The sequence below is a fragment of the Myodes glareolus genome, chromosome 23 (assembly GCF_982192425.1).
Source record: "Myodes glareolus chromosome 23, mMyoGla1.1, whole genome shotgun sequence".
Classification (NCBI taxonomy): domain Eukaryota; kingdom Metazoa; phylum Chordata; class Mammalia; order Rodentia; family Cricetidae; genus Myodes; species Myodes glareolus.
This window is the reverse complement of record NC_142048.1, coordinates 20,005,086-20,032,237: the sequence shown is the minus strand read 5'-3', so window position 1 is coordinate 20,032,237 and position 27,152 is coordinate 20,005,086. Positions and strand designations below refer to the sequence as shown.

General features: G+C 36.8%; 1 protein-coding gene across 1 annotated transcript in view; it reads right to left on the bottom strand.

Annotated features, from left to right (window-relative positions):
* Wdr17 (WD repeat domain 17) overlaps nt 1-27,152 on the bottom strand; it is an 80,208-nt gene that overhangs the window by 15,291 nt on the left and 37,765 nt on the right. Inside the window, exons 7-21 of the mRNA XM_048455767.3 lie at nt 26,701-26,823; nt 26,162-26,346; nt 25,170-25,338; nt 23,747-23,838; nt 20,976-21,058; nt 16,346-16,432; nt 13,560-13,724; nt 11,724-11,926; nt 9,920-10,069; nt 9,702-9,832; nt 9,271-9,396; nt 8,295-8,450; nt 5,751-5,815; nt 1,949-2,081; nt 1,028-1,119 (exon numbers count right to left, since the gene is read on the bottom strand). Coding sequence (XP_048311724.3) covers nt 1,028-1,119; nt 1,949-2,081; nt 5,751-5,815; nt 8,295-8,450; nt 9,271-9,396; nt 9,702-9,832; nt 9,920-10,069; nt 11,724-11,926; nt 13,560-13,724; nt 16,346-16,432; nt 20,976-21,058; nt 23,747-23,838; nt 25,170-25,338; nt 26,162-26,346; nt 26,701-26,823 — 1,960 coding nt within the window. The remainder of the gene's footprint in view (nt 1-1,027; nt 1,120-1,948; nt 2,082-5,750; nt 5,816-8,294; nt 8,451-9,270; nt 9,397-9,701; nt 9,833-9,919; nt 10,070-11,723; nt 11,927-13,559; nt 13,725-16,345; nt 16,433-20,975; nt 21,059-23,746; nt 23,839-25,169; nt 25,339-26,161; nt 26,347-26,700; nt 26,824-27,152) is intronic.

The window sequence follows — 27,152 nt, the reverse complement described above, 5'->3', positions numbered from 1 at the left end:
ATTTAAGTCAGGAAATCAGTCTTTCAGAAAGTGTGATATAAAGCTCTTCCCAGTCTTGATTCCTACAAGTGCCAACAGGAAGGCTTGGGGAGTCAAGACATGATTGCATTGTCTACCATTCTGCATTGAATAATTTGTAAGAGCTATAGGCTGACTTTAGAAAAATCAAGGCTGAAGTGACATTTTTTAAAAATTTTAGTTAATATCAATGATGTGACATGTACATATCATTAATATGCCAAGTTTAGAAGAAAGAAAACAAAGTAAAGCAGCTAAGACACAAAAAGAAACACTTGTTTAACATTTCACCATTGGGACTGAAGAGATAGCTCAGCTGTAAAGAAGTCATTTCCAAAGTGCACTTCCCAGCAACCACATAGTGGCTCACAACCATCTGTAATGAGATACGGTTCCCTCTTCTAGCCTGCAGGCAAACATGCAGGCAGAGCACTGTAGACAAAGATAAAGATTTTACAATTGTTTGCTACATGGTCAAAAGCCTAAAAAAATAAGTACAATATTGTTCTGGAAAATAATAGGAGCCATTAGAAAGATCATAGGGAAGACAGATAAGCAAATCAATTAAAGAAAAAGGTTGAAAGTCTACAAAATGTTAAGTCATAACTTTTTACAAGGATTTCTTCTTAGAAAGAAGAATAAATTATATTCTAGACACTAACACAGGCAAATGTGGTTACCGTGAGATCTTGGATATTGTGCATTCTGCTTTCTAAAGCAAAGTCATCCCTCTTCTACTACATGTCTTCCTCTGTCTATAAACTAGTTAGGTGTTCCCATTGCTCTCCCCCTAGCAGTGCTGAGTGTGCAGAGGCTGTATCTACCTGCCTAACAGTTTTTCCTTCATAAGGATGGATGTCATCATGGAGCTAGATAATGGTAAGGAATGCATTTGAACACTAGAGAGCACGTGCTCACTTCACAAAAGTGGCTGAATGACCTTATTTCAAAACGTCTAAAGGGAAAATGGCCATAAAATAATGACCTGAAACAAAGGCATATCACTCACTCATTAAAATCTTCTTTGTAAATATCTTCAGAACATGAAGCTTCGTTAGGTGTAGAAACATGTAAGGGTTGCACATTTCCTTCACAAGCAGCCTAAAATTCAATTGGAGTTTAATTAATCATTAGATAATTACTGGTATCCAACTTCAGATTATTTTTGAAAGATGATAGACTTACCCTTCCATGTGTGTGGGGTGTGTGGGCGTGTGTGTGCGAATCTGTGTGTACAGGTATATGGCCATGCAGAAAACACTTTAGGTGTCTGTTATTTCCTTCCACCTTGCATTAATGCCCAGTCTCTCTAGATTTCTGTCACTGCAATGCACTGCATACTCTGGCTTCTGACTGGTTATCTTTCTTGGCTGCCCATTTCACAGTAAGAGTACTTGGGTACAGATGACAAGAACAATCACATTGGTTTTGTCAGTGAGCTTCAAAAGTCAAACTCAGGTTGTAGGGCTTTGTGTGGAAAAGCACTACCTTCTGGACCTTGAGCCTACTTTCTGGACCCAAGCTATTGTTTTGGACAAATTATCCTTAATCTGTGCTTGCAGTTTATAGCATGTTCTGTAAACAACCTTAGAATTTAGAAAGGAGACAATATTAACTACATTGTGACTACCCACATCAAATGTCAACTAACTGATCGAAGAAACGGTTGTCTAGCCTTTAAGTGAGTCAATCAGAGCAGAGACAGCTGCAGGTAAAGACCCAATTGTTTGCCTATAGTCTAGAATAAGTCCAATGTGACCATGCTAGGATAGCATGACCGAAATGTTTGAGCAAAAGGCTGGGAAAGTGCCCTGACTACAGCAAGCCATCTGTGCTTGTCCATCACATGAAGGCAACCTGAACAACACGACTTCCTCTACTCCCCATATCCAGCACAATGTATTTACCTGGCATGCTTTTGTGATTGTACCTGTGCAACAAGCAGGGCTTCTTTAAGCTGACCTCTGGACACAAAAAAATTAACGAGTTTCTTCACATCACCAATGGCTATACAGTATGGAATGACATCGTCCTTATCTTCCTGAATTAATTGGTCAGCTCTCCTAAAGAGATAAAGACTATCTTTAGTACTCTAAATTGAATTAAAATCTTAGTTTTAGTTTTAAGGTTTCTCAATTGGACTGTTATTTTCAAAAACCTGTCTAAAATTTCTACATTTCATAAACGCTGAAGTTCATGTTTTCAACATAGATCATGTAAGGAATATGAATAAAAGCTCTACAAAATACTTGATTGATTTTCCCCTTGGAACAATTTTAGTCTATCTTTTCTCTCTGTCTCTCTTTCTCTCTGTCTCCATCCATCCATCTATCTATCTTTCTATCTATCTATCTATCTATCTATCTATCTATCTATCTATCTATCAATCCATCTATCTATCTATGTATCTATCTATCCAGAGAAAAGGTCTAGTTTTGAACACACTATATATCTGAGGATAAACCTGAATTATATTCTTACTACTTCTATGTCCACAGTGCTTGAATTACAGTCATGTGCCACATGATTAATTTATAAGGTACTAGGGATCGATCCCAGGAATCTGTGTGTTCTAGGCAAGCACTCTATCAACTCAGTCACATTTAAGAAACAGAAGGAAAAAAAATTAGGTATTGGCTTTTTAAGATATATTTTAATTTTTTTTCCGCATTCCAATCTGCTCCTCCTGTCCTATTTAGCTTATTCTAATCTTGCCTTCTCTTTTCTGCCCAAAGCTTTTGACCTTTCAGCTCTTACAAAGGAAAGTAAAATCCTAGTGTGGTCCAACTTTCTTATATGGACAAAAGAAGTAATATTATCTATTTTATATTGCTATGAAAATAACAAGGAAATCTTCAATTTAATAAACTCTGAGAAAACTAACAATCTTATGTGCTAATTATTTTAAGTATGCCTAGATTTTGTTGGTATGTTGTGTTGTAGTTTACGGCGGGGAGAGGAATGAACTACAATGTACGAGAAACCCCCGTGGCAGTTTATTGATGGGGGCGATGAAAAGGGAGAAAGGAGAGGTCTGTGGAGGCCTGCCTCGGAGAGAAAAGAGAAGGAACGGGCAAAGCCTGCTTTTAAAGGGGACTTGGTGCATGTGTACGGAGACTTGTGCAGCCATGCAATGCATACACATAGATTACGTAGTGATTTACAGCCGTAGGCCCCTGGTTTGACTAAGTATGTCACTCAACACTGACTATGCATGCGCAGAAGTAGGACCCTGGGCCTGGCTAGGTGGTGCCGGAAATGCTAACACTTTGCTTTGTTTTGAAATCTCAAGTCAACAGCAAGCAACATCTACCTATTTGTTTTAAACCTACGACCCAAGAATTATCTATACAATTGTGTCTATGACTAAAGCCAGTTCACTTTAACATGTAGTCACATGTGTCAGCCCTTCTTCCCGGTCACTGTGTAAGGATCCCACGCCTCTCTTATCTCGTGGAGCACATGCCACTGGGCTTTTCTCCTAGCTATTATTGCTCTTCTCCAATCTGTCTCATTCTTCAGTTTATGTGAATTTTCAATACAAAAGTTCGAGGTGGTCACTTTCTAGCATGTTTAAGATCTTTTAATGTCTTCTGTTGGTCTTAGGAATAAGAAAATAATCTTAAATGTTTAAAAGTCCAGAACAGTTAGGTCTTGCTTCCTTCACATTTCCATTGGGCACTCACGCCTGAGACCTGCACTCCAGTTCAACAACAGCCTTTAATTCCTTTTCTCTACTGACTAGGTCTCAAACGCTTTTTCTAGTGCCTTCTATTAATGTCTTTTGATTTGTGGCAGAGAGTACAAATACAAGTCTATGTCAGATGTCTTCTTTTATAATATATTTGAAGGTTGTTTACATTTATCTCATAAATATCTACCATTAAAAATACAACATTATTATGGTAAAGATGCGGCAAAAGTATATTAACAATCATATAAAATACCAAATATTTTTTGGTTTTATCTGCTATCAACAATGAGTGAGTGACTGCACTTTTGTCCTAAGTGACATTCACTTTAGTTTATATTGATTGAGGAAAAATAGTTTTTTATGTAATAAGTCACTACTTACTTGAATTTATTAAGCATTCATGGGAAGAGTATCATTCCCAAGTTTGTTGGTAAAGCATAGAAAGGATCTGACATTCTCGGAGCTTGAAGTCTCAAGCAAATGTGTACTTCTACTATTTCTAGAAGACTGAATCCTAGCCAATAGTCTATTTTTCCATGAGAAACTCTACACATCCTTCTAACTTTCTTGCTTAGCCTTCACTAATTTTAATTTATGTGCATGACTAGAAGTAGGATTTTTCTGAAACCAAGACTTAAAAGAAAAAACTTTCAAATTTCTCTTTATAATAGCAAAAGAAAGATAATTACTCTCTAATAGACTCTACTGGCTTAGCACTTAACCACTTAAGGGGTAGAAAATAGTTGCTGAATGTCAGATTAGATAAAAACGTGTTCTGAGTATAAATGTGCTCCAAAAGGCATACATTTAATTCTTAACATTTGAAAGCTTTGAATGCAATGTTACAACAAAATACAGTTTTTTCCTATGTAACTTACTAAATTAATAGGGGATTATACCAAATTAGGATAAGGTAGACCTAAATTCCAGAAGGAATATTTTAAGAAAAATTAAATTTGGCCAAAGAGACACGATGGATAAATCAGTGAGAACAGCAATGTAACTTTAGCTAGCAGAAGCTGAAGATTATAGCCCCGAACAAAGGGTTCTTCCTCAGAACCTCCATAGTTAAAGCAACTCTGTCAACAAACTGATTTTGGATTTTTAATTTCAGGAACTATGAGATTACAATCCAGCTGGTGGCCATTTGTTACATTATCTTTAGAAAATTAAGAAAAACGAAGAAAAATATGATTTTTAAAAAAAATTTACTAAAAGTCCCTTCAGTGGTTAGACAAATCTGCTATTAACTTAGACTTAACATGGAGACATGGCAAAAATTCATGTCCTCAGAGAGTGGCATTATACATTGAACAGTATTCTACAAGCTTTTGATAACCTTCAGAAAATTTTCCCACTGCTACTTCAGTAGTAATATATATTTGGTAATTCGCTGGTCTTTGTTTTTCTTCATTGGTAAAGAGAAAACATCTGCTTACTATAGTCATAAGAGCTCAGGATAAACATAATAATACGAAAATGATTTGTAAACAATTATCTAATTATTATAGTGGTAGATACAAAATTCTTTTATAATTTAGTATAACATATGTATAAGAACTGTTAAGAACTACTGTCATATTTGTATTTTCTTTCTATGTCAATACATAACATTAAGAACTCCCTTGGGGGGACGGATCTAATGAGAGTTTACCAAGGGCAGTTGGACTGCGACTGAACGAGCACGTGATCCAACCAGATTCTCTGAATGTGGCCGGATTCTCTGAATGTGGCTGGCCCGGAGTCTTTCTGAGAAGCCATTGACAATGACACTGGGACTAGTTTCCTCTGCATATACTGGATTTTTGGGATCCAGTCTGTTTGGATACTCACCTTCCTGGACCTGGAGGGAGGGGGGACGAACTTGAACTTCCCACAGGGCTTGAAACCCTGACTGCCCTTAGGGACAAAGAGGGAGGAGGAGAGAGGCGGGGGAGTGGGAGGGTGTTGGGAAGAGGGGCGTAAATGGAAACTTTTATAATTTAATAAAATTATTTTAAAAAAAAAGAACTCCCTTGGGCACAGACTGTCACTTTACCTCTGCATTAACTTCCTCCAGTATTTCACAGATACTCCAGGTGCAATGGACAAGGCTTTGTCCCACTACAAAATTGAGCAAGAACAGAAATGTACACATTTAGATGGCTTATATAATTCTAAGCAAACATTTTACAGATTCATGTTAATAATAAACACTTTTTAGAGTTATCAGAATATCAGGAATATAATGATAAGCTCTTTAATATAGTCCAAAACAGATAAACATCAACATATTGTAAAATACAATACATAAAATTCTACTGTTTCAAGGAAAATCCTACTACAAACTTCGAAAGAATTATTAGTTTCTTTTGTTGAACAAATGTATCATTTCTATTGTTTAACTTATTTTGTAAAAGTTATTTACTATCATAGCTTTCTTTAAAACTAAAACAATCTGTAATATTTTATAACTTGTACAACATTTTAAGAAGGTCATTTTTAATTCAAAACTGATTATTATTGTCACACCAAAATATGGGTTTGAGGTCTAACTTCACTTTAATTAAGGCTTTCCAAAGCACTGGGGTCTATAGTGCAATTAAGGCTACAAGACTGGTAATTAACTGAAAATTTTAAGTTAAAATTTAAATTAATAATATATTGAATTTATCTGTATACATTTTTGTTTGTGTGCATATGCATGATATGCTAATCTTTTTAAAAACTGCATACTTAAATCATGTTAATGAACAGTTTCCTTAAATATGTTTTTTACTAAAAAACGTCTTCATTGTAGGGGAATGGAAGAATAAAAGTTGAAATGTAGATGAGCTTTCAATTCACTAAGCTGTTTCAATAAAAACATAAGTCTTGTAAGTGAAAAAGGGAAAGGTTTTCCTAATTTCATAGCAATAGGTTTCCAGAAACAGGAACTGTTTATAGAGTCATGGTGACGGGTACGTATAAGTCCACTCCGATTCTGAAGAATCAGGTAGAATTCCAGGAGTAATTGAGGCCATTAGGATGTGTACAGAAGTACTACTACACAGCTTCAGAAATAGATTCCTAACTGAGAAAGGGATGTAGGGAAGAGTTTAAAATCTTGTCAGGTGGTGGTGGTGCATGCCTTGACCCCAGCACTAGGGAGGCAAAGGCAGATGGATCTCTGTGAGTTCGAGGCCAGCCTGGTCTACAGAGGGAGTTCCAGGAAAGACTCCAAAGCTCCACAGAAAAACCCTGCCTCAAAAGACAAATAAACAAACAACTAAAAAGGCAAAAAAGGGAATTTAAAAACTTCATATACTCAAATACAAACAAACATCAATGAAGAATGCACTGTTCTCCCAAAACTGACGTATTCACTTGACACCCTGGCTATACAGGGCTCTGTTGACATTGTAACATTTAATCAAGCAGTCACAATATGAAAAATAAATGATTTTATTACTTTTAAATACTTTTAAGTGTGTGTTAATGAGGATATTTTATTATTTTAGGTCATTCTGCAATTCATTTTTTATCTATACTTATGTCAAAAGTTATAAAAAGATAGGTTAAATTACATTTTGCTACACTTTGATTTTACTTATATTGTGTATTGCTTCGTTTTAGGTTGATTTTTATTTTTATTTAGGGATATATGTATGTATGTATCTATGCGAGTGCAGGTCACATGAGTGTGGGTGTCTATAGAGGCCAGGAGAAGATGTCAGAATCCCTGGAGCTGGACGCATGGGTGTTTGTGAGCATTCCAGGAACCAAACTCTGGCCCTCTGGAAGAGCAGCAAGTACTCCAAACCACTGAGCTCCCTCCAGGCCCTATGTATGTGTTCTTCACACCATACTTTGCAATAAAAATGTTACAAGGTTCTTAAAGAGTCATAAAGTATTGTATCCAATCCACCCTTTCATTTGTTTTGTTGGAGTAGAGAGTAGATTTTTTCCTGATCTTAAATACATTTGGAAAAAAAGGTAAAAGACTAATGAGCCTTCATGACCAGGTAATCAGTACCCAGGCCCGAGAGTAGAATCCCTTGCCTCTTCTATCCTCATGCTCTGTTTCATCCAGTGCCCACCTGTCCAAGAAAGCCTGTATTCTAAATTCTATTTGTACACATTCACTCTAAGCTTTTCTGAAAAAAAAAATGTGCTTTGTTGCTTAGGTCTCCTTTAGAAATTGTAACAGACCCTGTCGCGGTTTAAACGCACCCGTTAAAGCATTCCTCTTTCAGCCAGGGTAGGATCTGGCTGTGCCAAGTGGAGGAGATGATACTCGAAGCCTATCAGCCAACACAGACACGTCCAAACGGTCCTGGAGTAACTCTCACACTTCAGCACAGATGACAAGAGCCACAAGGGCTTACAAAATCAAGCACAGATGGTTGAAGTGCATACCAAATTTCATGCTTTTGTAGGTCTGGTGTGGGACTGTTGTGCTAGCCTGGAGGCCTCACTTTGTTAACTCCCTAGGATACAACCTGACACCAGCTTGAGGAAGTAATTATATAGGGCAAAGTGAACTTCTCTATGGAATTAGTTGTGTACCTAGTACGTGGGGTATTGTGTTAGACACAGCACTCTTCCTTTAATCGCACATTACCTCTCCGAGCTCCACCATGAGTTCACAGTATCTCTGAATCTGCCCTAATCTCAGGTGTATTTCAGCAGCTTCCTTCAGCTTCTTCTCCTTAGTAGGTGCGCCAATACCTCCACCGAATTTAGATACTTTGATTGTTGTGAGTTCTTGGGCTTCAGACTAAAGAAAAGATTATAAATAGATGAATGAGTATGAGAACAGATACTTTAAGAACATTTAATATGGAAATTAAATATTTTAAAGTGATATTTTTAATCTGTAAAATATGATTGTCTTTACACTGTTTTGAGCAGTTCGTGGAGTAAACACTCTGGATGCGGTGCATCCCACTTTCCTTACTCCCTCCCAGTGTGGGTTATCTAGAATCCCAGAGGCCGAACGTAGTGAGACGCAACTGTTTAGACATACAGAAATGCTTTCCAATGAGAGTGAAAATTACTGGGTCGGTTCGGCTCCTATATTGTAGACCTGTTTTTCTAAAACAGTTATCAGATAATTTGCTTGTGACTTAAGAATTCTCTCTTTATGCAGGGAACCATCAAATCTGATTCCTGGTGTGATTTCCTTGCTGCCTGAATCACTGCTCTTCATTAAAAATGTAGAAGCTCTTGCTTTGTTCTTGTTGTTGTTTTAGCTTCCAGGGCAGATTTTGTTGTTGTCAATGGTGTGTATTTTCTCAGCATACAGTGTATTTTCTCACTGTAGCTAACAGTGACATGAGTCCATCAGCTAAGCTATGACCACCCGAGGTAACAGAGTAAAGATAAGACTTTTCATAGAGTCCTAACTCAACTTGAAGACTCATGGAATTTAATCTCTACAAACTGTGGCTACCGTATTCTCAAATAATTTGTATTTTCACTGGTCGCACTAATTTTGCCTTCTCAGTGTTTATCTCAGTCTACCAACCACTTTCTTGCTTCAATGGTAGAAGAGGGAATCTTTGGTGGGAGTATACCATGCTTGTGTGATCACGTACTGTTTTAAATTTAACCAGGTGTTTCGAATGCATCATCCCTTTGCAGTAGTTCTGAGGAAGCAGGCTGTCATCTTGTCCTTTAATCACGGCCACCAGGTTCCACAAATTGTCACTGCCCCCTGGAGGCTGGAAGGAATTATGGGACAATCAAAGAGAAATCCGCACACAAGAAAAATCCTCACAGTGTTCTAGCCCTCAGAGGCATTACATCGTACAGTGAATAAAAAGTTAACAGAAAACTCAGTACACGTTCTTATTTTTTTTCTTTTGGTTTTAGCCCCACCCTCTAATATTGTACAGATCATATTAAAATACTGAGCTGCAATGGTTCATGCAAGCAGGCTACAGTTTAAAGATAAGACCTATTCTCATTGTGGTGACTTATTCTGCCTAAAGAGACAATGTCCACTTATAATTTCTATAATACTTACTGATAGACATTCTGAAAACAATCTTAGTTTTTTCACGTGAGGGTTACACGTTAGTTTTTCTGCTTCTTGTTTAACGTCTCTTGACACTTTCCCACACAGTAGAGGAGGGGTGCCTTGTTTGATAGCATTGTCTGAGGAAAAAACACCATTCAGTGAGGAAATTTTTCTTAGAAAACATTACTTAAAGATAAAATCAAGTGCATGCACATATTCAATACCAGTGTTCCCGATAATTTCTTCCCAAGTTCTGTCTGCCAGAATATTTATTTGTAAAGGGGTGATTAAAGGTATTAATGACCAGAGTCTCACGGTAGAATCACGGGAGCAGGAAGCCATAGTGAAGGGACGACTTGGATGGCAAGTTAAACCTGATGGGAGAAAAAAAAAAGCCTGCTTTAACAAAGTAAACCTAGAAAATTGCTTTAAAAATATATGCATGCTTTCATTAAACTATGACAGAACTGAAGTTATGATTAAATGTGAGCAAATCAAAGGCTCTTCCTCTGAGCCAACCTTCTACTTGCATTTAATGAATAAAGGAAGGTAATACATTGGTTATTATATCCTATAAATATAGTTAGAAATGTGAGGTTATGAGAAAGCAACATTTCACTTGGTTAAGCAGTAAGTACACAGAAATTCTATTTGGGCCTATGAAACCTATGAATTAACAGATGAATAAATGAACCTTCTAATTTCAAAAATGAAAAGCTCAAAGCATTTAAGTGTAGACATCAGAAAAAGGATTATATTTTATATTTTATTAAAATATTTATTATGTATATGGAATTTCATGAATGAGTACTAGAACATTCTACTCCCCCCACTTCTTACTTCTCAGACTCAGATGTATCTTCTATAATTATTGTTGTTTTATATGAACATATGTGTGTTTGTATATACACATCGCCTGCTGATCTTATCTAGTGTTGTTCATATATACATGTATTTAGGGTTAGCCACTTGAGATCAGATGACCTACTGAATATTCATCCCTGGAGAAAACATGATTTTCCCTTTCTCAGAAGTTACTGACTGCTTTAACTAGAAAGATACTAGGGAAAGCAAATGGTTGTGAAGGCAAGGATTTCATCTGCCTTGCTTAGAGCATGTTTTTAACTCTTCATCTGCCTACTTTCTCCAATACAAATGGGTAATTTGCTTTCTATTTTAAGCTTAGTTGTACGAACAATCGTAATATTCAAGAAAAAAACATTGCCTGCAATAACTCCAAATAAAGTAATGGACAGATGGACTGGCTCATTTTGTGTGTCCAACTTGACACATACTAGAATCGTCAGAGAAAGAAGCCTCAGTTGAGGAAATGCTTCGATGAGATCCACCTGTAAGGCATTTTCTCATTTAGTGACCAATTTGGGAGAGCCCAGGCCATGGTGCGAAGTACCGTGCCTGGGCTGCTGGTCTTGGATACTATGAAAGTATCCTAGTAGACTGAAGAAGCAACGAGAAGCAAGCTAGTAAGCAGCTCCCCTTCATAACCTTGCCTCAGCTCCTGCCTCTGAACTCCTTCCTGGTTTGAGGTCCTGTCCTGACTTCCGTGATGAACAGCAATGCTGAAGTGTAAGCCAAATAAACCCTTTCCTTCCTGACTTGCATTTTGGTCATGGTGTTTTGTTGCAGCAATAGAAACCCTAACTAATACAGTAGATAAGTTGTATCTATGCTATTATTAATTTCATATTCTGTAATTTCCTCTGACAAGGGAAGTGACAAAATCCCACCTGCAAGTGTACATATATTTGCACATACTATGTATGTACATAGAAACATTCCTGCAGCATGAGCTTCACATGCTATTGAGTGTCATCTTAATAATCTGTAACGTCTTCTTTGGCCATTTTTTTGCGATTCTAATAGTTTAATTAAAAAATAGCTGTGCTTTCTCCAATGTGAAATAATATCATTTCAAGATGAAATGCTGTGACTTATTGAAAAATACTGCATTGCTCAAAAAATAAGCATCATAGTTACAACAAAATAATAAATACATGGAAAAATTACCATATACATCTGCACCATGATCATACACAGTGTCTAGGCAAACTCCATCTCGAGTATCCCATACTTTGATAGTATAGTCCCAGCTTCCAGATATTAGTAGGTACGGAATCTCTGTATTCCACATTAATCCCCTTACAGGAGCAGTGTGTCCATTGAGAATGTTTATACAAGCATCTTGAGTATAATCCCAGATTCGAATAGAGCTGAAAGACAGTTTTATGTCTACATTATAATTTATGCCAAATATTAACATTGTCTTATTAGAACACAATGCTTACTTCTTAACATATTTCAAAAGAATTTTATGGGATAGGAGAGAAGGTTGGTAGGCCAAGAGCAATAGATACGCTTCCAGAAGATATGGTTTCAATTCTCAGCACTCACAAGGTGGCTCATAGCCATGCACAACTCTAGTTCCAGGTGATTGAATGCCCTCTTCTGGCCTCCTTGGGCAGTAAACATGTACAAAATGCACAGATGCAAGCAAAGCACCTATGTGTGTAGAGCAATAAAAATTTTAAAAGCATTTTATGTACAAGACTTGTGAATTTTCTCTTTACAGTGACATAAGTGAATATATTAGAGTTGTCTATTCTAACATAGTTTTTCATTTTACTGGTAATTTATCATGGATACCAAATACAGTGTTTTAGAATTTTTAAAAACAATTTTTTGTTATTATTTTTATCAGTTTGTTTTGATTTTTATTTTGTTTTTATTTTTGTTTGGGGAGAGAGAAGAAGAAAGGGAACATAAAGGAGGACCTGGGAAAGGGGAAGGAAAATGATCAAAATACATTATATAAAAATTTTAATCAAAAGAAGAAAAGATAATATTTCAGAATTTATATGAATAAGAAAGGAATTAGTATGACCCAGTGCAGCTCTAAAAAGACTAGCTAGGTTACCCAGGACAGTGTTTAAAAGTTAAAGACGCATTAGAAATGTATAATTGTCATCCATGCTAATGGTAATTACTACATGGAAGTAAACAACCTGAATTTAGTAAAGGCTTAAAATTGTAATTAAAATGAAAATAGGACATCTTTACAGATTAAATTTAAGAAAATTATAAGATGACACAATTTTCCATGCAGAATACAATTTATATTGAACTCTATGCTGAGAGACTGGAATAGTCTGATGAATAAAAGTACAAGCAACTTCATACAATAATCATACTAGAAGTCATACTACAAGTGATTTCTCCAAGTTAGTTGGAATTTAATCCAAAAAAGCAAAGGTGAAAATTCTCAGCTATCCAGTAAGAATCTGGAGGTACTATGCACTACGACTTTAATTTGTACAAAGTAAGATTATTGTTAATGTAAGTTTATCTTCAAATAGTGATTAAACAAATTATAATCTCAAAAGTGAAAGAAAAACAATAGAAGAAAGTGTAAAACCGTTCTCATTTCCAATGTTTTGCTTTAAGCTAAATTTTATAGTCAGTTTTTATTCCAGTTTTGATGAGAATACAAATGTTTTCTACATTAAACATAAACATGTTATAAATTATCTCAATTTATAAATATTTATTTCAGATCTTTTTAATTTTATAATCATTTTCTATGAATATTCTTGATTATAAACTAGAAATGAGCATTCACATTGAGGAAAATAAATAAGACAATTAAAATCAAGAATATAGAGGCAGTGGGAACAGGATAGGATTTAATTTATTTTTCAGAGCTTACTCTGACTCCTTATTAGTTGTCTACATGTTAAGTGCTTATTTCATATCTCTCCATAAATTGTTATTACAACATATGCATATCTGGGAAACTGTAAGTTTATGATTTAAAGTATAAGAGTATTAGAATCCAAAAATACATACCCGTCATCAGAACCACTGCAGAGAATTCCTTCCCTCAGAGGAGACCACTTAACATGGAAGACTCGTGCTGTGTGCCCACTAAACACCTTCAGTGGCTGGTTAGAGCTAGTGGCTACATAGAAGATCCGGACGTTTTTGTCCTCACAGCCCGTGGCTATCATGTCTCTGAAATGCCACCCATGGGATGTTAAAATATGACAATCAAAGATTAACTACCACTAACACTTTTTAAAGTATGTCAAAGTTCTAATTACTAAAGATGTTCTTCTTGCTTCCTTGATATAAAATATATTAGCTATAATTACACAGCTGCTTATTTGTAGAAACTGAATAGTTGTGTAGTTTCGTTCTCAGTGTTCATTTTTCATTGGCTGATTTTGTGCTTCCTTTATTATAGACACTAAGTTGACTTTCAGCATCTCAGGCTTAAATGTCTTACGCTGCTCAAGCAGTGCTTTCTCATCTATTTTGTCTTACGATGGTCCCACATGGTGAGTGATGAGATTTGTTTACTTACTGCTCACCCAGTTATTATGATACACAATAGACCTTTTTTTTCTTTTTGTGGAATAGGCCACCTAAGTTTGAACACAGATAATATCTACCTGATTCTCAGTGCAAAAGCTAATTTTTAAATTTTTATTTTTATTCCTAATTGAAATTTTTATATATGTATACAATGTCTTTTGTTATATTTCCCACTTACTCAACCTCCCTCCTTCTCCCAGGATCTACCCCTCCCGACTCCACATCTTGCTAACAAATTTTGTGTAGAAATGAAATAAAAATAAAATGCTTCTCCTAAAGAGAGTATTTGAGGGTCTTCTGGCTTCCATTTCTTTCTAAGGAAGAAGACCAGGAGGAGACTGGATCTTTCATCTATATCTAAAACATTGCTATACAATACTGATTGTCTTCCAAGAATTAATGCATTTCTTTATGCTTAAAAAGGGAGCTTGCATTTTTGTCCTACAATCAGTGGGATAATATTCAGGAATTTACCCAGAAGAAATGTGTGTGCAGCTCTGTGCTTCTTTTTGTTCTTTGTACTGGGGTTAGAAGCTCTAGGGCCTCACATGTTGTCAATGATTGTTAGTCTTCAAGACAAGAAATGTGGGGGAATGCCAGCCTGGTCATCAGCTAATTTTGTATATTGGCTAGTTATATGCTAATAAATTCTGTTATTGACTTAAGCATACCTACTGGAAGGAACACAGATCCATTATTTTGTATTGTATATAATTTGATTCAGGAAGCATGTGTTTAATATTTAATTACGTTTTTCATATTTAGTACAGGGAAGCATAAGAGAATTCATGGTGTTTTTGACAATATCTAAAGATAGCTTCCATTTAAAACACACTACTTATGCCCTATAAAAGAAGCTTTTAAGCAAAATTATTTGAAATGCAGTCAGTTGGAGGTCCAATTTTACTGGAATTTTACTTGTATTTAATTTTAAATGGAAGCTGATTTTTACAGGATAAGTAGTTCTCATGCAAGCCTGTCTTTCAAATCCACCCACTGCAGTGCTACATCTTGGAAAATTATACAATAGAAAGGCTGTCTACCGTGCTGGGGGTGGTAGAAAGTCAATGCAGAACTGCTTAGATGCTTAAAGAAATTAGAAAAAGAACCATGTTTGTCTAAGTCACACATTGAATAGGCTAACTTCTAATTTTTATTAGTTTTATTAGCAGTGTGTTTTTCTCCACGGTATCATAAAATGATTTTGAAGATGGTAAATCGTATTCTTAATTCATATAAGAAAGCATCAGGGTGGTAGGGAAATCCACAATGATGACCCCAGCTAAGAATACTAGCAATAGTGGAGAGGGTACCTAAACTGACCTTCCCTTATCATCAGATGTGACTACCTTAATTGTCATCAGAGAACCTCCATGTAATACCTGATGAAAGCAGATACCATTCTGCAGCCAAACTCTGGACCAAGCTCCTGGAGTCCAGTCGAAAAGAGGGAGGGGCAATTATATGAGTAAGGAGGTTCAAGATCACGATAGGGAATCCCACAGGGACAGCTGAACAATCCAAGCTAGTGGGAGCTCATGGACTCTGGACTGACAGTTGGGGAGCCTGTATGGGACCAAATGAGGCCTTCTGAATGTGGGTGACAGTTGTGTTTTGTCTCTTTGTGGAGCCACATGCAGAACCAGGATTTATCCCTGGTGCATGAGTTGGCATGAACCCAATCTCTATGGTGGGATGCCTTGTTTAGCCTTGATGCTGAGGAGAGGGGCTTGGTCATGCCTCAATTTGATACGCCAGGCTTAGTTGCTTCCCCGTTGTAGCTTTTACACACTCTTAGGAATGGGTGATGTGGGGAGGCGGGGAGGAGCAGGAGGAGGAGTGAGAGGGGTAACTGTGTTTGGTATGTAAAGTGAAGAAAGAAAGAGAGAGAGGGAGAGAGAGAGAGAGAGAAGGAGAAGGAGAAGGAGAAGGAGAAGGAGAAGGAGAAGGAGAAGGAGAAGAGAAGAAGAAGAAGAAGAAGAAGAAGAAGAAGAAGAAGAAGAAGAAGAAGAAGAAGAAGAAGAAGAAGAAGAAGAAGAAGAAGAAGAAGAAGAAGAAGAAGAAGAAGAACAGGAAGAAAAAAAAAGAAAGAACCACGGACTACAAAGAGCCAAAACGAATGGGCAGTTACGGTGCTCCTCATCTGCCAGAAAAAGAAAGTAATATCCAAGGAGAATAGGTATTATCTACAGAAGTAGCTTTAAAGTTCTGTTTCCAGTCTCTCAAATACAATCATTATTTAGGAAAAAAGAACTTACTTGTTGTTTTGACTCCAATCACAACCGAACACTGCAGCTGGGTGTTTGTACTTGTGTAGAAGTTTACCATCAATTGTTCGGATGATACTAAAATTAGGTAAACAAAGTCATAATTGCCACTTTCAAAGGTCAGTATTCTAAGATAAAAGCCATCTCTGAAATTGCAAAGAACATTTAAAGGAAAAAGAGGTGCTAGGTGTGGGGGCACAGGAGACAGAGGGATATGGACGTCTATGAGTGCAAGGCTAACCTGGTGTATATAAAAAGGTCCAGATCAGTGAAGGCTATACAGAGAGACCCAGAAGCACACACACACACACACACACACACACACACACACGAGTCAACCATAAAAAGCTTAATAGAAGCAGACCACCCAAAGGAAGCTCTTCCCACCATTATCACCTGCCAGTGTAGGACTCAGCCAAGATAACAGAGGCCTGAGTCTCAGTAGTTTACCCTGAGATAATACCTGGTTGCAGGAAGGACCACAAACTGAGATTACCCAAGCACCACCAAAGAACAGACCATCCAAAGGAAAATCCTAATATTCCAAACTATGTAGATAGGATCATCTTCCAGCACACACTCACCAGGACACCCCTAGACAAATGTCAGCCAATCAGGGGTCCTGAACCTTAGAAATCCCTTACCCCCCACCATTACTACTATAAAAACCCAAGCTCACACTGAGCTCGGGACTCTCCCATTATTCCAATACATTGGACACAAAGAGAGACCGAGTTTGCAAACTTGTATAAAATAAAGGCTCTTTGCTTTTACATGTGGGACTCAGTCTTCTTGTTGGTTATTGGGGGACTTCATGGATCTAGGCATAACAACACACATACATACACACACACACATACAAATAATGAAATGAATTACAAATCTACTTCACATAATATGAATTACCATCATCCATTTAGATCAAATTATAGGTGATAACTGACTCAGAAGCTATTTGGTTGGAAAGATTTCTTAATTATAGAAAAATATAATTTCAAGTACTACCAGCTGTGCTATAACATATATATTAGATTTTAGCTTGAAATTTAAGTGCTCAAAATTTATTTTGCTTGCACATTCACAAAGTTCATTCAATGCACTATTTCACCAAGGCCAAACCTTACATTACAGTATTTTCCCTGGTGTATATTCAGTAATGTAACTTAAATTCAGAGATTCTTAACACAGAAAAGTGTCCTTTATAATCTGATAACAGGAAATAATCTCTGTTATCTTATTTTATTATTGTCACAATACAAGTGCTATTGATTCCCCTGGAGATTAATCTCTTTGGAAGTTGCTTTTATTTTATTAAATTTTTAAAGAGAATAAACCCCTTTTTCATTTTACATACCAATCCCAGTTCCCATTCCCTCCCCTCCTCCTATTACCCTCATCTCCCCCAATCCACTCTTCACTCACTCCCCAGAGAGGGCAAGGCACATTGCTCTGAGGAAGGACCAAGGCCTTCCCTAGTGTATACACTACAGTGTATATACTTACAGGCTAAGTAAGGAATCCATCCAAAGAAAATGGGTTCCAAAAAGCCAGTACAAGCAGCAGGGACAAGTCTTGGTGCCACTACCAGCGGCCCTGAAGTCTGCTCTAGCCATACAACTGTCACCCACATTCAGAGGGTCTAACTTGGTCCTATTCTAGTTCCTTCTCTGTTTGGCTAGAGTTGGTGAGCTCACATTAGCTCAGGTAAGCTCTTTCAGTGAGTGTCCCCATCATGATGTTGACCTCTTTGTCCATATTCTCACTCCCTCCACTCTTCCACTAGACTTTGTGATCTCGGTCCAGTACTCCACTGCAGGTCTCTAGCCCAGTCTCTATCAGGTGCTGGATGAAGGTTGTATGGTGACATTTAAGATAGTCATCAGTCCAACTACAGGGCAAGGCCAGTTTTGCCACCCTCTTCTCTATTGCTTAGGATCTTTAGTTGGAGTCCTCCTTGTGGATTTCTGGGAATTTTTCTAGTGCCAGATTCTTGCTAGCCCCATAACGGCTCCCTTAATCAAAATAACTCTTTCCTTGTTCTCTGTCTCTGTCCTTCCCCATCTTGACTATCTCTTTCCCTCAATTTCTCCTCTCCCCTCCTTTTCTCCTCTCCTCCTCTCTTTCCACCTTCTTTTCTCCCCCTACCCCTATACTCCCAATTTTGTCTCTATCTCCCAATAGAGATCTTGTCTATTCTGACTTCCTTGGTGGATCTATATATGTTTCTCTTAGGGTTCTTGAAGATTTAGCTAGAGCAATAAGACAACAAGGAGACCAAGGGCATATAAATTGGAAAGGAAGACATCAAACTTTTGTAATTTACAGATGATATAATATTAATATACATAAGTGACCCCAAAAATTCTACCAGGGAACTCCTACAACTGATAAGTACCTTCAGTAATTTGACAGGATACAAGATTAACTAAAATAAAAAATCAGTAGCCCTTCAATATAAAAAAGATAAAGAAGCTGAGAAAAAAAATGAGAGAAACATCACCCTTTACAATAGCCAGAAACAACATAATATATCTTGGGGTAACACTAACCAAAGAAGTGAAAGACCTGTTTGACAAGAAATTTAAGTCTTTGAAGAAAGAAATTGAAGAAGATATCAGAAAATGAAAAGATCTCCCATGCTCTTGGAAAGATAGGATCAACATAATAAAAATGGCAATCTTACCGAAGGCAATCTATAGGTTCAATGCAATCCCCACCAAATTCCCAACACAATTCTTCACAGACCTTGAAAGAACAATACTCAACTTCATATGGAAAAACAAAAACCCAGGACAGCCAAAACAATCCTCTACAATAAAGGAACTCCTGGAAGCATCACCATCCATGATATCAAGTTCTATCATAGAACCACAGCAAGGAAAACAACTTGGTATTGACAAAAAAACAGAGACGTTGACCAATGGAGTCAAATTGAAGACCCGGATATTAATCCACACACCTATGAACACCTGACTTTTGACAAAGAAGCTAAAGTGGAAGATGCTTTTGAACTGCATTAGGCTTTTCAAAACTTTGTAGGTGTCTGCACATTGGAGGTGACTGATGCTCACAAATGAAGCTAAATAATGTCCTGAAGATGCATGGTGAAGTTAATTGTGGATTCTTTAGTTTTAAAAATCTTAAGCATGTCTTTTAGATTTTAGTAAATACCAATTACCAACTCACTTTTTAAGGAGGAAAGCCACTAATGGTGGCTTGTTAAGCATGCTTTTGTTTACCTTTGTTCTTTTTCTTCCAGTTTTAATTTTCTAAATGAGGGTGAAAAACATTGGTAGTACAGCAAAATCTAATGAAGACAAGTTTCCCCACCCTCAATGAGCAACCCTCAATGATGACTTCATTCCTAATACAAGGTAGCATGGACTTAAAACATGGTAATTATTTCTGTATGGGTTTTCACTTGGAAATTCACTTTTTTCTGGGACTTGTAAGAAGTAAGAAAGCATGTATGTCTGAAACATAGTGGAATCAGCTCCAGGGGAGGGAATTTTTGCTTTACTGTCAAATCCCTATTTTCAACAGTGTGGAAACTGAGAAATGTGGGCCCATTACATCTTGTCTGAGGGTCAGAGAGTTTGGAAGTTACTCAAATGATGGACAAGTGTAGTTGCACTTCCCAACTCAGGATGCATGCAATTGCTTGGTTCTGTTAATATTAAAATAGCTCATTCTAGTAAGTCCCTGCCATCCTGACAGGTGGTCAGGATATGCAAATGTACTTCTGTTCCTTCTTTTCTAACTACAAGATCACTTAGGGAAGGGCTGCCTTCAGCATACAAGACCTAGAACACCTTTGCTACCTAGACTATAGAATGCTAGTGATTTGCTGTCTCAGAATGATAAAGTGATTGACTGTGTGAGTTATTCTTTGTATCAAGTTAATAAAGTCTTTTGTTGTCTCCCCCTACTTACACTGGGTATAATACACTGTGAAAAAATAAGTGCAGGTGATTTCAGGATTTCAGTCACTAGAATGCTCTCCTGATAGTTTCTATGGTTTTTGTCCTGTTATTTTTTTATACCTCTTCATATTCTTTATTTATATTTCCAGAATTCCTATGCCCCCACCCTGGCAAGAGGTGATTTTGTTGAGGCCGGTCCTTGACACACAGCTTCCATCCTTTTATAAATAGTGGAATCTGTACAGCTAGGAGTATCTATATTAGTGTTGCTTAAATTTTCTGTGAAATTGAGTATTCAAAAGGCAGTTCATTTTTTCAGTTTAATGTTTTCATTTAGAAGGCTATTTCTCTGCCAGCCATGGTGGTGCACACATAATCCCAAACTTGGAAGGTAGAAGCAGAAGGATCAAAAGTTCAAGGTCATCCTCAGCTACAGAGAGAGTTGAAGGCCAGCCTAAGCCTTAAAAGACCTTTTCAAAAAAAACCAAACTCTATATTTTGCTCATTTTGTATTTTGAAAAGGATTTGTACTGTATTTTTCATTAGCAATGATATATCACACTAATACAGCATGTGTTTATGTGGGGATTTAAATAAAATTTATAATGGTTCATTGTACACACAAAATGCACAACTGAGATGGCCTAAGGTGTCCTTTCTAGACAGATTAGCTTCATACTATCAGATATAGTACTTACCAAAAACCATCACCGCTGCAAGTTGCTATTCGTTTAGAATCTTTATGACTCCAGGCAATATAGAATATTCCATTTTTCCCATGCTTGAAAAAAACATAAAACAGTTGTCAGTAAAAATTAATTATCCCCTTTTAAAACTTTAGTTATTTTGAGGAATAATTTTTATTAGTAACTTATTCTAGGTGATACCAACATAGATATTAAGGTCAATGATAGAAATCTGAATATATATTTATTTGTGTGTGTGGTGTGCATGATATGTGTATGTTCATATATGTGCATGTGTGCCATGACAAGTATACCATTTTTCATGCACATGCACAAACCCATGTTCTCCACTTTTGTGGCAAGCAAAAAAGACGTCTCCTCAGTTTTAGGTTCAAACTAGGCCCCCCATGGACTGCTGGCCATGTCCTGAATGACAGTGTAGGCTCAGCTCAGGCTGGACTCTGATTGGATAAGCAGGATAGCTCCTTAAAGTCAGCATTCCTGGGAATCTCACAAAGTGGGCGTCGGTTTGTTAGGAGAAGCCATTGCTTTCCTTATCTGCCTCTGCAGCTGACTACAACCTGCAATGGGAACTCTAGCTCCCTATTAGCTCAAACAAGTCCACAGCAGGTCAAAGTCCTACAACCACCTCCCAAGCCACTGCGCCCAGGCCATTCTGGCCCACTCCTACGACTCTGTCTCCTAGGCTGTTCCAGCTTACAGGCTCCCTCCTCCATACCACCTGTCTTCTATCATCTGGAAAGGCTCTCCTTGCATTTTTGATAATCTCTTTGTCTTCTGGAAGATAGTCCGACAGTTTGAATTTCCCAATAAATCTTTCTTTCTCCTCATCGAGTGGTCTAGCTTGGTGGTTTCACCAGGCCCTCCTCAGAACCTCAGTATATATTTTAAGAATATATAAAGGAGTGACCACTCTTAAAAATAGGTTTAGTAAGCATAAAGTAGGCTCTTGTTTTTGTGGTATACCAAGTTACAAGTTGAAGTTGTCCTCTTTGGCCATCCATAGGATTGACTATCAGTCCCTGTGAAGTTCATCATATGATTGCTGATATTCACCTTCTTGCATTCAAACACAGATAATGTATAAAGCATGATGATAAGCTATACCACAACTAATGTCTAAGGTATAATGTCAGTATGATTTATAATGGCAGTATGTTGCTCTAGCTTCAAACCCTTATTTTCAGTAAGATAACTGGAAAACGTCTAGGACTGGGAAGGACACAGTTCACACAACAAGAACTTTTAAGGCACATGGAATGTATATCTCTTATCAGCTGTTTGAGGAGGAAATAAAAGCTGCAACCAACCCATTCCCAGATTGTAATTAAACTTTCTTTGTTTAAATTAAGCAATAATTTCAACAGACCTGATGATTATCTATACGAGTAAACACCTCTTCGGAAAACTATCTGTTCTATAGACTTTAAGAAAGACATAAAGCCTACTTAAACACAAGACCTTCAGAAAGCTTAGACGAAGGCCATAGAGAGGTTCTGGTTACATTGTGATCTATATTTCTGCCTTTCAGGCATGTGATCCTTTCCAGTGGATCCCAGAAAACATCCTATGATTTCCTTTAAAAAATATTGAGAACCTCTCTGAACAGTGTCACTTCAGAATTCACCAAAATCATCCATATGGGTATTGTTAAGGCATGTAGATATGACATTCTCTCAGAGAAACCTCACCTAGGATATGAAGAATATTGTACTTTCCCTAAATATATGTCTCTTTCTTCCGTAATTACCACACTTAAATCTATGCTGAAATCATACTTCAGAGATGTCAATTTGTTTCAACCTGACTGGTAGCAGATTATCTGTGAAGAGACATCTCAGTGTGGAGCTTTGCTTCTCAGTCCTACTAACAGGAGCTTGTCATGGAATAATAGAATTTGTACAGAGGTCAAAGCCATTGTAGAGTCCAACATCATCATTTTGTATGTGAAGAAACAGGGTAATGCCAATAAATTGAGTCTATATCAAGAGATACTGCTAACAGAACCACGTCTTGTAGTAAAGCTATTTCTTCAGTCAGGCCGTTGCCATCATAAGACATTTTTGTTGACCTACTTTGGTTCATATGTCTGGAAACAAAGTACATATAATTCAGAGATGGTCAGGTCTACACTAATGTTAATGATGTTGTTAATACTTCCTCCTAGAAGAAGTGACTAAGTCCTCCTCACTCCTGTCTCAGATGCATATGTCTTAGAGCCTACTAGAGTATACATGGCGGGGGGGGTCAATGGACTAGGGAAGGGTCTTTGGTGAAATTTCTACAGGGTGAGCGAAGTTAGAGGAGGAAACTTCTCAGTGGTATACCCATTTTGAGTGATACTTGCTCTTTACATAACCACCATAAATCCCAAAGGTTCACAGGCTGAACTTAATTGGAATTCTGTTTTGGATGTGTGAGCAGATTTCAAATTTTATAGAAAATGTGATTTTATAGAAAATGTCACAACAACAGGTAATATTTTAGGAATTCTAAGTTAGTCTTCTACCCATTATTTAATATTTGCTTAGATTTTGTTAAAAAGTATAACTTAAAATTCTTTGGAATCTATGTGCAATTTGAGATAATTTTTTTCTAAATTCAGTTGTAGTTCTCAAATTCATCCGGGATCAGCAGTAGTTCCTCGTAGTTTCTTCTAGTTGGGAAAGCATACATACCATATAGTGTTTCTCGCTGAGATGACACATTTACATGGTGTGTCGTCAGACATAATGCGATTCGACAGCAGCACGTTATCTTACCTCATTAAATCGCTGTATCACTTTGCCCTTTTGAACATCCCAAATAAAAGCACCATTTCGGGAAGTCGCACCCGCAATGCAATTGGAATCACCTTAGGACACAAGTGGTCAGAGATTACACATTTCATATTTTGTACCAAAGTGATACTCTCTTATAACGTAATCTCTGATTAAGTGGTTGCAGCACATGCCTTTAACCTCAGTGCTCAGGAGGCAGAGATAGGTGGATGTCTCTGAGTTCGAGGACAGTCTGGTTTCCAGAGCAAGTTCAAGGACAGGCTCCAAAGCCAAACAGAGAAGTCCTGTCTTGAAAAAAACAAAACAAAACAAAACAAAAAAACCAAAAATAAAACCAAACCAAACCAAACAAAATTCTAAAAATGTAAGACTTTAAATTTAAGAATTATAGTTGATAATTTTTTTTTATTTCTGTGGAGAGGGGCACTTGCATGCTTTGGAACTTGAAGGGAGGTTTGCGGGAATTGGTTCTCCCAGTCTACAGTGCGGGTACCAGGAGATTCAACTCGGGCCCCTGGGCTTGGCAACAAACTCTGTTACCCAAACAGCCACCAAATTGGACCCATAGTTGACAATATTTACAATGGAAATTTTGCAAAGTATAAGTATAAAAATTTCATCAATGGGTCAACTATGAAAGAGACCAAATAAATGAATATATTGGCTATATAACTTCAATAGTTTCATGGTCATTTTATTTAGTCTATACCTCCTACTAAATTTTTGGGACAAATATCTGATAACAATTGAGACCAATAAAAATCCATAATAGAAGTTGAAAAGACAGGAATGGCTCTATTATCAAGCCAAGTACTATAGGCCTAATCTGCCAAGTTATCAGTTGCTCCTAAGTATTACCTGAATGTATAATTAGTTTACTATGCATATTTCTTATCAAGTAATATTTTATTAATTAGGAAAATATATTTGTAAGGTGATAAAATTAAAAATTCAGTTGAAAATACAAACAATACTTCTTTTTAAGAAAAAATTTAAAAAATACACAGAAATGAAACCACTGCCTAGAAGTTTTTATTTTCACAAATCTGAATCACAGGAAAATTTTCAGAAAAAAATTTATCATGCAAAATCAATTAATCTTTAAAGGCAGAGCTCTACAAATACAGCCAAAATTAGATAATATTCAAATCATCTATTATTACTGTAAGTTTTCTATGTGGCTGTCATTGTAATAGCCCAGGAATCAAAGTTCTTTGGCGGATGAGCTGTGTTACAGGCTTACATCTCACAGATGTAATAAATAATAATAATAATAATAATAATAAGTTGCTATTAATTTGCCTCTTACAGCCACTTGGATTAAATCTGGATGAAGAAGATAAATTTGAATAAAATCAGGAAAGTCACTTGACTTCATTCTGAATTTTAATAAAGGAAGTCTTACCTGGAGCCCATGAAAGAGCAAATATGACCCCTTCATTACCAGGAGACGTATACAGGGCTGTTAAGGTGTTTATATCCCAGACTTTTACAGTGCCATCATATGAAGCTGTTGCTAAAAGATTTGGATCATCAGGTTTGAATTTGCAGTCAAATATAGTTTCCACATGGCCCTAGAATTCATTATTTTTTTTAAAAAAATCACATATGGAGGAACCCCTTATTAATTAAGCACAATACAAAGTAAAATTTACTCACGTACAATGACAAGAACATACATAGGGAGATAATTTCCACTATTTATACTTAAGATATTTTTCTTGTGGCTGAGCTTTCAAATTTCAGCTTTGGAAACCTGAAACCTCACATGGTAAAATCAAATATTTCTTGTTTATTTGTGCCAAAAGGATATGTCCAAGAGGAAAAAATAGATTTTTTTCTTTATTTCAAAGCCTTGTTTTGAAGGATTTGATGCCCAGTGAGGCAGCAACCAGAAGGAGGCCTCCCAAATGGTAAGTGATGCCTGAGAGTAGGGCCTCGTCAACAGACTGACTTGTTGGTATTATTCAGAAGTGATAGAAATTTCAGGAGGTACAGCCTCATGAACAGATGTAGGTCTTGGGGGCCCTGTTTAGGGTGTATATCTTTCGTTCCTCCCACACTATCTCTGCTTCCTGGCAGCCAAGAGCACACGCCACTCATTTTTCTTTCAATAATATACTGCTGCCCGCTCTTTCCTTCCTTCCTCTTCTGTGGAGCTAGAGACTAAACCATGTCTCAAATACAAGACAAACCGTGTACCAATGGGCTACAGCCCCAGCTTTTTGCTGTTGTTGTTATTCTGCATTATTTTCTAAGCTGTTTTAACAACAAAAACATCAGCACATTATTACCTACAACATAATGTTTAGCAATACTGAATCACAGGTGTATAAATATCACAAATCTACAGAAAATAAACATTGCGACTAACAGAAGGGAAAACTGAAGACATACCAATTCCCTAAGAAAATCCCACTTCCTGGCTCCCATGTCGTAAAGCCCAACTCCACCATCCAGGAAACAGCACACCACATGACCGGGAGGAAGAGAGAATGCTTGATTCTGTGTCACATTCGGGGGCGAAAGGGCTTCACTTGTTGAAGATGTATAATGATTTTTGTTTTCAGACCGGACTGAAACTAAAATAGGAAGGAACGGTAACAATCATTTTTCTCTAGAATGAAATAACAGGACTTAATTTGTATTTCAACTTTCCGCTTTCTTCTAAATTCATATCTATCAATGAGCACAATTTCTAATTCCTCAGAATCAGCAAAAATATGGAAATATGAACATAAAACTTGATTATGTTAAAGAAGTGTATACAAATACAGATAAATCAGTATGACTGAAAATTAGCATGGATATTTTCAAAGATAATTCTTTAAAGTGTTTTTCAGCAGTATAAAATATGATACATTAATATTGTGATATCACTTTATGTGCAGAAATATGATATTGTGAAAGAGTAAAACTTCTATATTTTTACTTACATTTCTTCTTTGGAGGAGAATTAACTACATGTAAGCAATGAAATCCCGTTTTCTTTAATTTAAAATTATCAATAGGTGTTGTTCTTGAAACATTCCAAATGCGCAAAACACCCACTTGAGAATCTAATCAGATCATCAGAAATGCAAATGTCAATATATTTGTTTGATAATAAAATATCCAGTACTAGAAGTAACAACAAGACGTCCAGCAGCAGTCCCTGATATCACTGAAATATTAATGATTCAATCAAAGAAATGGTTGATAGCCTGCTCCAGTTTCAAATTTGGGACATGTTTATTTTTTATTCCATTACACTCTGTCACGGGGTTAGAAACCTCTTTCCCTGTACGTTCCACTGTGAAGGTCAGATAGGATGATCACAGTCAATCTCCATTGACAACACTGACTCTAGGAAGTGGTCAAGCAAAGAAATTTGTCCACTTCTAACAAT